We start from the raw sequence: 13,338 nt of genomic DNA on the forward strand, positions 1-13,338 counted from the left end.
CCATAAGCTCCTCAAAAATCTGAGACCTCCGGCCTCCTCCAAAATAGCAATACCGCTGATGACGCAATCTTGGAGCCTGCCACTATGATATGGCAGACTCCCGCGACTATTCCGCCTGTCCACAAAAGAGCGAAAAAAAAAAAAAAAAAAAAAAAAAAAAAAAAAATACTTCGTGCCCACGAAGGGCATGGAGTTCCTGTTCAGCCACCCACAACCAAATTCTTTGGTGGCGGAGTCGTCGCAACGTGGGGGAATAAACAAACATGCCAAAAAGCTAGAGCTGTTGGGCAGAAAGGTCTACTCCTCCTCCACGCTACTGTTGCCAATGGCAAATTACGCAGCGCATCTAGCGAACCATAATTTCAACAACCACATTAGGTTGACCTCCCTCATGGACTCGCTTCCAGAGGGCACGAAACCAGTGCTCAAGGCCATCATCCGACCATTTTATAACCAGTGGCAAAGGATCACCACAGACACATGGGTGCTGGAGATCATAGCCACGGGGTACGCCATCCCCTCCCAGTTGCTCCCACCGCCATGACCTCCACCCGGGGCCCCACCTCCAGGAGACCTCCCATGTAGCGAGGCTCAAGCAGGAGGTAGACCATCTCATGCTCGTAGGGGCAGTGGAAAGAGTGCCGGAGCAACTGCAAGGGAGAGGGTTCTACTCGAGGTACTTCCTCACGGGGAGGTCCATCTTAGATTTTCGAGGCCTCACCGGTACCTGCGCAAGCAACGTTTTCGGATGATCACAAACGCCTCCATCCTTACGGCACTAGACGATGGAGATTGGTTCGCAGCCCTCGACTTACAAGGTCCTACCGTTTGGGCTCTCCTCAGCCCCCAGAGTCTTCACCAAGACCTTGGCAGTGGTGTCAGCCTACCTGCACAGACAGGGGGTATTTATATTCCAGTATCTGAATGACTGCCTACTCAAAGGGGCCTCAAAGGAGGAGGTACTACGCATAATATGTGTCACAGCAGGCACGTTCTCTTCGCTCGGCCTGCTTATCAATCTGACAAAACCAAAGACAGACCCCACACAGGACATAGAGTTCGTAGGGGCACGCATAAATTCTATTACAGCGAGGGCGTATCTACCAGAGACTCGCTTTCGGGCCATCGGCTCCCTCGCGCAAGGCTTCACCTTCAGCCCTATGGTGCCGGTTCTGACGTGCTTACAGCCGCTGGGCCACATGGCAGCAGCAACGTTTCGTACAACAGAACGCCAGGTTACACATGCGCAGCATGCAGCATTGGCTGGCGAGCGTATACAAACCGGCAGCACACACTGTTCACAGGATGGCGTCGCCCACAACGGAGGTGCGCAAATCCCTGCAATGGTGGGTAAACCCAGAGAACCTGCTAACAAGGGTACCCTTCCACCAACCACACGTATTGGTTTTTCTTACTACAGATGCCCCCCTCATAGGGTGGGGAGCACACATGGGCGAAGAGGTGACGCAAGGGCTGTGGTCCTCTATGGAGCAGTCACTGCACACAAATATACTGGAGCTCAAAGCAGTGTTCAACGCCTGCAGACACTTTCGAGACCAACTGAAAGGCAAGGTAGTCGGGATCAGTACAGACGATACCTCCACCATGTTTTATATAAATCGGCAAGGAGGAGCTCGGTCCCGTGCCTTATGTGTAGAAACAGTCCGGTTGTGGAACTGCTGCATCGCCAACAATGTAACCTTGAAAGCCTCGTACTTACCAGGCGCTCGCAATGTGAAGGCAGACCAGCTGAGCAGGCGTTTCGCACTCACGCACGAGTGGCAGATCCGTCCCGATCTGCTGCAACCGATTTTTCCACGCATGGGGTTTTTCCCCAGATAGACCCTGTTTGCTACTCAGCACAACAAGAAGTGCCCACAATTCTGCTCCAGGGCAGGACTGGGACGGGGGTCCCTGAGGGATGCCTTCGCGATCTCATGGAGGGGCCCCCTGCTTTACGCTTTCCCTCCCACAGTGCTCATCCACAAAGTGTTGCAGAAAGCCAGGAGGGAAGGAACCTGAATGATCCCGATAGTCCCAACGTGGGATCGACAGCAATGGTTCCCCCTATTCCTGCGCATGTCGGACCGGCCACTGAGGTCCCCTCCGGTGGCGCGGGATCTGCTCACGCAAGCCCAGGGGTCCATAGTGCATCCGCACCCCCAAAGCCTGCGACTACAAACGTGGTTAATCCATGGCTTAGCTCCCTAGAGAGCACATGTACGGAGGAAGTGCAGCAAGTCCTAGAAAGTAGCAGGAGGACTTCCACCAGGAAGACCTTCAAGCAGAAATGGACTCGCTTTACGGCATGGTGTTCTACCAAACAGCTAGCCCCCTTTCGGTGCCTATGGCTGTGATATTAGAGTATTTACTGGACCTCAAGAGAGGAGGACTCTCGCTATCCTCGTTTCAGGTCCACCTGGCCGCCATTTTGGTGTTCAGACACGAAGAGGAAGGGCACACGGTGTTCGCCCATCCCATGGTTACCAGGTTCTTCAAAGGGCTGGTAAGCCTATACCCCCCTCAGAAACCGCTTCCACCTCTGTGGAACTCGGACCTGGTGCTTAATGCGAAAAGGGGACCACCGTTTGAGCCTTTGGCCACGGTTTCCCTCCGCCTCCTTATGATGAAGACGACCTTTCTTCTCGCAATCACGTCAGCTCGCAGGGTGAGCGAGCTTGAGGCAGTTATGGCAACGCCGCCCTGCGCTGTTTTTCCAAGGAGGCGGTAACCATACGGCTGCATCCAGCCTTTGTTCCTAAAGTTTCTTTCTGAGTTTCATACTAACGAACCTATTGTTTACCCTTGTTTATCCAAAGCCTCATAACTCTAACAAAGAGGTGCGCCTACACCTCCTGGACGTGAGCAGGCGCTAGCTTTCTATATGGACAGGACCAAGTCCTTCCGGAGAACGGATAGGCTCCTAGTCTCTATCGCTCCCAAATCAAAAGGAGAATGTCTCTCTTCGCAGAGAATCTCTAAGCACATCGTATCTTGCATAAAAATGTGCTACAAACTCAAAAAGACTCCTTTACTGGCCACGCCCAGGGCTCATTCCACTAGGGCGGTGGCAGCATCAACAGTCTTTTTTCAAGGGCGTTGCGCTAAAAGACATTTGCAGAGTGGCGACCTGGTCATCCTGTGACACCTTCGCCAAACATTACGCCCTTCACAGGGTATTCCAAGAGGATACCCGTCTCTTGGCAGCGGTCCTCTCGGGGACAAGCTGCACATAATCCGATTACCCACCTCCTATCTTGGGTTACTGCTGGGTAGTCACCTAATGTGGAGCACCCACGGGGACACTCGAAGAAGAAAGAAAGGTTACTCACCGTAGTAACGGTGGTTCTTCGAGATGTGTCCCCGTGGGTGCTCCACTACCCGCCCATCCTCCCCGCTCCGGATCTCTGTTTAGTGTTTTGCAGGAGCATCCGAGGCGGTTGGTCAAGGAACTGGCGGGGACCGGATCGCGCACATGGCCGGGAGCGCGCGGGGGAGCGGCGCGCACCGGCGCATGCGCGGTCCGGCAGAAACTGCTTGGAAGATCCGATCTGCGGCGCCGGGCGAGCCCGACACCTAATGTGGAGCACCCACGGGGACACATCTCGAAGAACCACCGTTACTACGGTGAGTAACCTTTCTTTCTTATATGCTAGCAGAGTACAGGTGTTAACAGGTTACATTACAATTCAGTACCACGACATCTTAATGCAACAGCATCTATCTATAGAGCTCTAATTCTTTAACTGTGCGCACCAAAGGGAGACCTTCATATGGGTACATCTTACCCTCCTTAATATGGGTATATCTTACCCTCCTTGCGTCTCTCAATACCAGTGTAGCCCAGCCAGGATCGATCACTCAATTCCGTGGAAAGACGAATACGAGGTTGGGCGTCCCTAGTTGTCGACCTTGGGAGGCAATCACCTGACCCCACCAGCAGGTAGTTGGTGGGAATGCACTCAGAGTCAGAGTGCTGCCGGGGCCATCTTTATACCCCTTGGGTCACATATTCTCTGTCTTATCTATGGTGTCAGATTGTACTGGTCTGTCTTTTGTGACACCAGTTTTTACAAGGGCAATTCTTACTTAATTTGCACTTGTAAGACAGGAGATAAGCAATTTTGGGAGTACAGGACATTCTTTTACAAGGGCAGAGATTTCTCTTCTGGGATGGCTGTGTGGGCGCATCAAATCCATCAATGCCAGCTGGGGTAATTTCCTGAGGCCCCCTCGTCAACAGTTAGCCTGCTAGCCCTTTATCTGTGTTTTCAGTTCCTCAGGGTCACGATGAGCCAGCACATCTGGGCCCCTTTAGGAAGGCATCAAAGACTGTACTGTTAGCAGCTGTTCAGTGCCCTGTGTGCTCTGAGGCACCTTAGAGGGGAGGCAAAAGCTGGTCTGTAGTGGGGAGATTTTGTCTGGCTACACCATCACCTCATTTGCATATTCTTCTTTTGAGAGAAGAAAAGCAGTGTAGGCGTGGCTCTTTCAAAAGTAAACCCCATTTTCAAAAGAGCCCTTCTTCCTATTTTGTTTTGGGAAGAAGGGTACTTTTGAAGGTGGGGTTTACTTAAGAAAGAGCTGTGTCTACACTGCTTTTCTTCTTTCCAAAGATGAATATGCAAATTAGGTGCCAGATATGTAAATCTGTACCTCTTTTGCATTTTAAATGTCATTCATTTGCATGCCTCTTTCAAAAGAGGAATGCAAGTGTAAACACAGCATTATCATCTTTGATTTCTTAAATCTTTGTTACCTGGATAAACAGTTTAAAGTGACTCAAGACTGGAGCAAGGAAAATTTTGCAAAAATGCTCTTGTGAATATTTGAATTTGTAAACAAAGTCCCAGTAGTCTGTTCATGGCTCTTTTGGGTTTTCTAGAATATTTGCTGACCTTCTCTGTAAGTTTTTCACTTTGTATCTTTATTGAGACAGGAGACCAGAACTGCACAGGGTTCTTAGGAACAAAGAGGAAGCTGTGCTAGTCTATACACTATCAAAACAAAAAGCAGTCAAGTAGCACTTTAAAGACTAGCAAAATGGTTTATTAGGTGAGCTTTCGTGGGACAGACCCACTTCTTCAGACCATAGCCATGGCTATTTTGCTCGTCTTTAAAGTGCTACTTGACTGCTTTTTGTTTTGATAGAGTTCTTAGGGTGACAGAGAGCAAGCCGTGTTAGTCTTTTTTTTAATCAAAACAAAACAGCAGTCATGTAGCACTTTGAAGACTAAAATAATAATTTATTAGGTGATGAGCTTTCATGGGACAAGACCCAGCTTCTTCAGATCATAGCCTTACCAGAGCAGACTCAATATATAAAGCACAGAGGCCCAAAACTTGTTATCAAGGTTGGCAAATCAGAAGAGCAGAAGGACGGTGGCGGGAGGGGGAGTTAAGAGTTACATAAAACATCCACGTATACAAAAGAGTCCTTATAATGGGCAGGTGATTGCTGTTCCTGTTCAAACCACTTGTTAAAGTGTCGAATTTGAATGTGAATGTTAGTTCCGAGCATTCCCTCTATAGACAGTTATTAAAGTCCCTTTTCAGTAGAACACAAACTTTCAGGTCTTTAACAGAATGGCCCACTCTTTTAAAGTGCTGGCTGATGAGTTTGTGCATTTGGAGTTTTTTGATGTCTGTTCTATGTCCATTCATTCTTTGTCGAAGAGTGTTTGCAGTCTGTCCTATATACATGGTGCGTGGGCACTGTTAGTCTTTAAAGTGCCACATGACTGCTTTTTAGTTCTTAAGGTTTGGTTGGTGTTATATAGTGTCGTTATGATATTTTCTCTTTTATTATCTATCAATGTCTTAAAGGTTCCTAACATTCTGTTAGCTTTTTGACTGCTGCTGCTGCTGCAAAAAGAATGGATGTTTTCAGAGACCTGTTTCTTGAGTGGTAACAGCTAAAATGGACCCCATCATTTTGCATGTATAGTTTGTTCAGATAGTCAAACAACTTTGTCCATAGCTGAAGGACATTGTATTCTGTCCCGTCCCCTTTCACTATTTCCGATGGATATGGGACTATTTGGTCGAAATAATCTTGGTCACTTATCTACCCATCAAAGATCACAACACATTATTGCTTACTGGGCAGTGGCAATCAGTTGCCATTCTGCCAGCTGTGATGATTGCTGCTGCAAATCAGTAGCATTATTGTCTGTCACAGATTTTACACAGTAGATCCCCAACTTACACGGAGGTTGCATTTTTACACAACTCCGCGTAAGTCATATTTCACGTAACTGAGGAGAGCCAGGAAACTGACCAGTGAAAAGTTGCAGCCAAATCTGAGTAAAGTTTACATCTCCACTGTGAAGGAATGTGTCCATCTGGCAAAGCATCTGTGGCTCTTCAGATGGGACAGTATGGCGCTAATGATTACTGGATCTGTTAGACGGGAACGCCTCTGGTAATGAACACATCTGAGGATGTCAAGGAGACCTAGCTAGTCATAGAAATAGCAACAGACAACAGAAGTAGATGGGAGATTGGGTTAGTGTGATGACTGTCTTCAGCAACAGGCAGGTGAAATTGTCTCATTTTAAATTTCCTCTCCAACATTTAGTAAATATTTTGACAAGTATTTATAGTGGAAAATTCACTTGTGCTCCCAAGAGTTACTGTGTTTAAATTTGGAGCATTAGAAGATGAAATAGAGAGATTTTTAACCTTGCTTTAAGGGCAAGTGTCAATTTAAGTTTATCCACATTGATCTCCCCATAAGGCTGTCCCATGGAGACTTTTCTCAATGAGATAGTTTGCACATTAAGTATTCCTCTGGAAAAATTAATTTTTCATTGACATTCTATCCTCTAAACTTAGTGGTACAGCCATAATTTGATTTCATCCACTGCCAGCAATGAATGCTGAACCAGGAGAATCCAACTATCAACTTGAAAGTAATAAGACATCCATACGCCTAGCTTCATGCTGTTAATGGCTGGTGCCTGGCAGAATTCCTGCAGTTTTATGAGAGAAGTATTTTTTCAAGACCTTCAGCTGAATGATCTCCTTTGTCAGCCATAGTCCACAGATAAATTGTCAGCCAAAACACTGGGCGGCTTAGTGAAGAGAAGAGTGAGGACCCTGTCAAGACTCTCATCCTTAAATTAGCATTCATAAATTTCTCTGAAAACAGCTTCCTGACAAAACAAATTATCCGCAAGATTGAGTCTTTCTTTGGCGATTATTCCTTTTCAGCAAAATTCATTCATTATGGTTTGACGTGGCATATTGTAGATGTAACCATGTAATGTAACTGCCTATAGTATGGGCACAGATTTTTCTAGAAAACACCCTGGTGTAGCTAAAATGATGCTCTTCATTCTCTACTGTCTTGGGTAACCATTCACAAATATTCAAAATGAGAGTAAAATATGACCAGTGTGACCTAATGGCATGTTACGTCCAGTTTGCATGGGTGTACGTGACTATACGAGGCAGCAGAGCACCTAGCCTGAGTTAGTTGGTCTTTGGAGCATTATGATACTAATATCCTCAACCAAGAACATTTCTTGGATTTAAATAAATGCTTCGGGAATTACAATGTCACTGAACTGGTAATTAGTAGCTAGTACTACAGTCACTTTTTTGAATTATCTAACCAGGATAATTGGTAGCCTTTGTTATATTTCTTTTCTGAGCTTTCCATCCTGAGAGTTACAGTAAGGACAAATGTGTCCTTGGTTCTAAATGTCTGTAGCCAGAGTGCAATATCTAACCTGGTCTGACTTCAAAGCTCCAGTCTTTTTTGTTCATTTTGGCTCATGAAGCAGAAAAGAAAAATTGCTTATAAATAGCTAGGTCCACATTGCTGAATATTCTTCCTGTCAGACAATCCCTTAAGCTTTCTTGGAGCCACAGCCTCCTAGCCGTTCAGATGCAGGTGACAGGGAAGGAAGAGAAGTGTTGTGTCATCTGGGAAGGTTGTGTGGAAGAGTATCAGTGGTCTTTTATAAAAGCCATTCACAGTGCTGACCAGGAGTGGAAATTCTGGAGACGTTCCTACAGTTTTCACAGTTGTGCCACTCACAAGATGGGTAGCTTGTGAGTCTGATTCTGGGATACTAGCTTAATAAGTATCTGTTCACGTCCAGTGGAAGAAATGGCAGGGTTGAAACCCCCTGAAGATGTTATAACTCTCTATTGTCTTCCAGGCTTTAGCCCTCTTTGTTGAGCTTTTTGTAGCCATTCCTTTCAGTAGCTCTGAGCTTCTAGCAAAGAGAGTTCATTTATTCTTCTACAATCTTTAGAGCTGGACTGAGCTTTTAGGCTGAAACCTCGATGAGAGGTTTATATAGGGAGACCCAGAAAAAATATTGTTTTGGAGCAAGAGAGCACAGTAGAAAGAAGTTTCTTTCCTCACTCTGCTCATGCTTCAAGGAGGAAGTACCCTCTGTGTAGTGCTTTTCGGCAATGGCTGTTAATCTGCTACAGGGAGAACTGCCAGGCACATAGCCGGGTTATCCCTGAGCCACAGTGCGAGGCAGTCCAGTGCAGCCACACGACAAGGTGAGGAGTCTTTACTTCTCTGTGGATGCGTGATACTGGGCCACAGGTGAACTGTGAGTTTGCAGTCAGCCTGTTAAACCAATAAAGCAATTGTACTCTTGTCCCACCAGTGTGATATAAACTCCTGCCATTTCTTAATGTGACTGTCTAAATCAGGGGTGGCCAATGCATGGCCCACTGGCCAGAATCTGGCCCGTGGAGCCTTTTCATCCGGCCCATGGAGCCAGCAGCAGCTCCATTTTGAAAGCTGGCTAGGTGGCACCACAGCTCATGAGGATCTTTAAAGAGCCATTTGCAGCTGCCGCCAACCTGCCAGTTCGGTTCTACACCAGAAGAGTAGAATTCACTTTAATTGGTTTAACATCCGGCTGTTAAACCAATTAAATTGAGTTCCATTATTTCAGTGTAGCAGTGCAGAGACCCACATGCTGTATGTGGGGGAAGGGAATAGAGGGTTGGGGGGAAGATGCACCGCTGCGGTGAGAAGAAGACGGCAGCCACACAAAGGTGCAGCGGGGGGGCAGCAGCACACGGAGCCCTTGTGTGAGGTAAGTTAATCCTGGGTTTGGGTCTGTGAGGGGTTAAGCCTGGGGTGTGGGGGGTGGTTTGGGCGCGAGAGGTTAAGCCCAGGGTGGGTTTGGGGCTGAGAGAGGATAAGCCTGGGATGAGGGGTAATTTGGGTGTGTGAGGGGTGAAGCCTGGGAGGTGGTTTGGGGCTGCAAGGGGTTAAGCCTTGGGGGGTGGGGGCAGTTTGGAGCTATTTTGTGTTTGGTCTTCAGAACATATAAAAAATTGCCCCATGCATGTGGCCCCTGATGAAAAAGGTTGGCAGCCCCTGGTCTGAATCACAAGCTTTTTGACTGTACAGCATTCATGGCCAGAAATCACAGATGCTTTGGGAGGCTAAGTGTGGGTGTTTTGAGGGACAGACTGGCATGGAAACTGCTGGCAGGAGACATCTTCTTTCCCCCCCTTTTCTGTTTGCAAGCCACGCTGCAATGTTCAGTAACAGTGATTCCTTCAAGAGCCTGTGGTACTGCTCCGCTGGCTCCTGATGCATCGCATTCTGGTCCAGAGCTCAGCACTTCTGGGGCAAAAGGCAGGGTGAGAGTTACACGAGAAGTGGCAGGGGAATGGAAGGGGAAGGAGCCGAATCAGTGGCTATAGGAAAGGACAGTGGCAGGCTGCTCCTCACCTCCATCGTCAGGCTCCATTGATTCTGAGCTGCAGTGGAATTTGGCAAGGGTTTGGGGTGTGTTGCTTTTTGTTTCCTGTAGGGCTTTTGTGCTTTAACCAGTCAGTGTGATCCAGTAAGTGTCCCTGTGCAGCTTATTTGAAGGGCTGAGAAACCCTGCTGTAAAAGTTGCAGTTCTGACTCTTTCCTTGGGTGGTAGATATGGATGGCCTGAACATCTGTCCTTTAATGCCATCAGATAGTTTCACCAAAATACCATCCCTCATTAAAAGCGAAACCCTGGGTTTTGTTCCAGGTGCCTCAGGACCTTCCCCTAACAATGGAAGCCAAGTCACTCACTTCCTCAGGACAAGCTTTTCACAGATCTTCTGATTTGTCTTCAGGGTGTATATAACTGAAGTCCTTCATTAACAAAAGAGGACAGAAATCCTGTCTGGATTTGTACTGATTTCTAAGCAAATCAAAATGAGACTTGATAACAGAATAGACCCTCCCACCAACAAAGCAAACCCAGGCGACTGTATTTGCTATACATATGTAATTACTACTTCTCCACCAAACCTTCCAGCTCTATTGATACCCTATGGCTACGTCTACACGTGAAGCCTACATCGAAGTAGCCTATTTCGATGTGGCGACATCGAAATAGGCTATTTCGATGAATAACGTCTACACGTCCTCCAGGGCTGGCAACGTCGATGTTCAACATCGACATTGCGCAGCACCACGTCGAAATAGGCGCAGCGAGGGAACGTCTACACGCCACAGTAGCACACATCGAAATAAGGGTGCCAGGCACAGCTGCAGACAGGGTCACAGGGCGGACTCAACAGCCAGCCGCTCCCTTAAAGGGCCCCTCCCAGACACACTTGCACTAAACAGCACAAGATACACAGAGCCGACAACGAGTTGCAGACCCTGTGCATGCAGCATGAATCCCCCGCTGCAGCAGCAGCAGCCAGAAGCCCTGGGCTAAGGGCTGCTGCACATGGTGACCATAGAGCCCCGCACGGGCTGGAGAGACAGCATCTCTCAACCCCCCAGCTGATGGCTGCCATGGAGGACCCCACAATTTCGACGTTGCGGGACGCGGATCATCTACACGGTCCCTACTTCGACGTTCAACGTCGAAGTAGGGCGCTATTCCGATCCCCTCATGAGGTTAGCGACTTCGACGTCTCGTCGCCTAACGTCGAAGTTAACTTCGAAATAACGCCCGACGCGTGTAGCCGCAACGGGCGCTATTTCGATGTTAGTGCCGCTACTTCGAAGTACCGTGCACGTGTAGACACGGCTTATGTGTTGTAATCTATACAAACACACCTACCTGTCCTATAACCTTTCCATTCTTTACCCCTCCTAATTCCTGACTGCAATAGTTTGTGGTTTTCTTCATGTATCATAAACTGTCCATATCTTAGTTCTTCTTTGAGTCATGGTCCCTATTGTGTATCTTAAGATTGTGAGCTCTCTGGCTCAAGGCGTTTTCGTATTTGTGTATCATCTAACCCTCATTCGATTACCACTGTAATAGAAATCATTGTAATAATAATGTTCTCTAAAGATGTATAAACATATAGCCAGTTAAATACAAAATCAGCTAATGCTGGAAACTTGACCATAAGAGCAGAAGAATCATCATTTATATTTTTGAAGTTTCACTGGTTTAAATGTGAGAAAAAGCGTAAGAGCAAGAATCTGGTTTTCTCAGCCAGCATTAGATGCAATAGAATTAAGATATCCATGCTACACTATGACTCCATGTATCACATATAGAATTTTCTCTTTTTTTCCTCTCCCCTTATTTCAGGGACTTAAAGCAGCTGACAACGACCCTACGGCCCCACCATATGACTCCCTCCTGGTCTTTGACTATGAAGGTAGTGGCTCCACTGCTGGATCTTTGAGCTCTCTTAACTCCTCAAGTAGTGGTGGTGAGCAAGACTATGACTACCTAAATGACTGGGGTCCACGTTTCAAGAAACTTGCTGATATGTACGGTGGAGGTGATGACTGAACTTCAACAGGAACTTTGTTTTTTGGACAAGTACAAACATTTCAACTGATATTCCCCAAAAGCATACAGAAGCTAGGCTTTAACTTTGTAGTCTACTAGCACAAGTGCTTGCTGAAGGCTTTGGCATAGGCTGCAAACCAGTTTGGGCTCAGTGGGAATATCAGTAATCCAATGCTGTTTGGAAAGAAAAATATTGAGCTCAGTTACACTTGAATTTTACAGTACAGAAGCACTGGGATTTTATGTGCCTTTTTGTACCTTTTACAGATCGGAATTAGTTTTATGTTTAAGGCTTTAATGGTACTGATTTCTGAAATGATGCATTAAAGAGAAAAAATATGTTGGGGTGGGGAGGAGTAAGTTAAATCACAGTATGCTTCAACATGCTTTTGTTACATTGCATTGCTTTTATTAAAATAATGAAATTTAAAAAAAAAACAAAGAAAAACCAACTCATGGAGCCATTTTATTATCTGGGAGAGAAGACCATGAGACTGAAAAATGTACATTACTTCTAGTTTTAGATGTTAGGGTTTTTTCACTAAAATTCTAAAACTTATGCAGCTGGTTGCAAATAAAGGGAGTTTTCATATCACCAGTTTGTAGCGGAATTGATTTTTTTTTTCTTATGGTAGAATGTTAGACACATTTTGGTCTTAATCCATGTATACTTTTTTTAAAAAAATTCTGGTACTGGTTTTTTTCCCACTTCACTGTAAAAATGGTATGTGTACATAATGTTTTATTGGCATAGTCTATTGGGAAGTGCAGAAACTTCAAAACATGTGTATGTATTATTTGGACTATGGATTCAGGTTTTTGCATGTTTATATCTTTCGTTATGGATAAAGTATTTACAAAACAGGTTGCAAACAAGTGACATTGATTCAGTTGTTGAACTGTAGTTAGAGTACTCGATTTTATTTTTTATTTTTTATTTTAATTTTTTTTTTATTTGGGGAGGGAGAAAAAAGTTCTTAGCACAAACGTTTTACATAATTTGTACCAAAAAGAAGACAGGGGTGGCCTGATGCTGGTGGTACCAGAAAATATATAGTATGGTGGGAAAAGGCAGTTTTGAACCAGAGAGACTTCTGACAACAGCTTTGCCTCTGTATTGTGTACCAGAATATAAATGATACACCTCTGACCCCCAATGTTCTGAATAAAATGCTAATTTTGGATCTGGTGGCTGGTTTGAACTTCTTCTTGAGCAACTGTGATGGTAGCAAAAAAGAAAAAAAATACAAAATATGGTAGCTTAATTAATTAATAGTGAAAAGGGGTGCACAGTTTTTCATCATTCAGTACATATGAGCTGTGAATAAATTCTATGTAGGCTAGACGAAAGTGAATTTTTGTTAATGGAAGCAACATGCCAAAGTGAAATAGGAAAAGCCCCCGGTGTTACTGTCCAGGGAAGACCTTCAGAATTCTTGTTTCAAATGGACGGCTGGTTTTCAGTATTAACGTGCTTTCTGAATATTTTCTGTTTTAATAATGGGATGAGCATGATTTAGATCGTATAAATATTATGTGTTGGAAGGGCTTTGCATTTTCTGGCAACTCAACCAGTGCCTAACCTTGTTCACATTGGTGT

General features: G+C 45.7%; 1 protein-coding gene across 2 annotated transcripts in view; it reads left to right on the forward strand.

Annotated features, from left to right (window-relative positions):
- Nucleotides 1–12,922, forward strand: part of CDH2 (cadherin 2) — a 196,690-nt gene extending 183,768 nt beyond the window's left edge. For both annotated transcript variants that reach the window (XM_074987251.1, XM_074987252.1), the window contains one exon: nucleotides 11,532–12,922. In XM_074987251.1, coding sequence (XP_074843352.1) covers nucleotides 11,532–11,738 — 207 coding nt within the window. In that variant the 3' untranslated portion in view covers nucleotides 11,739–12,922. The remainder of the gene's footprint in view (nucleotides 1–11,531) is intronic.
- Nucleotides 12,923–13,338: the final 416 nt, after the last annotated feature.

This window comes from Carettochelys insculpta, chromosome 2, assembly GCF_033958435.1.
Source record: "Carettochelys insculpta isolate YL-2023 chromosome 2, ASM3395843v1, whole genome shotgun sequence".
NCBI classification, from domain to species: domain Eukaryota; kingdom Metazoa; phylum Chordata; order Testudines; family Carettochelyidae; genus Carettochelys; species Carettochelys insculpta.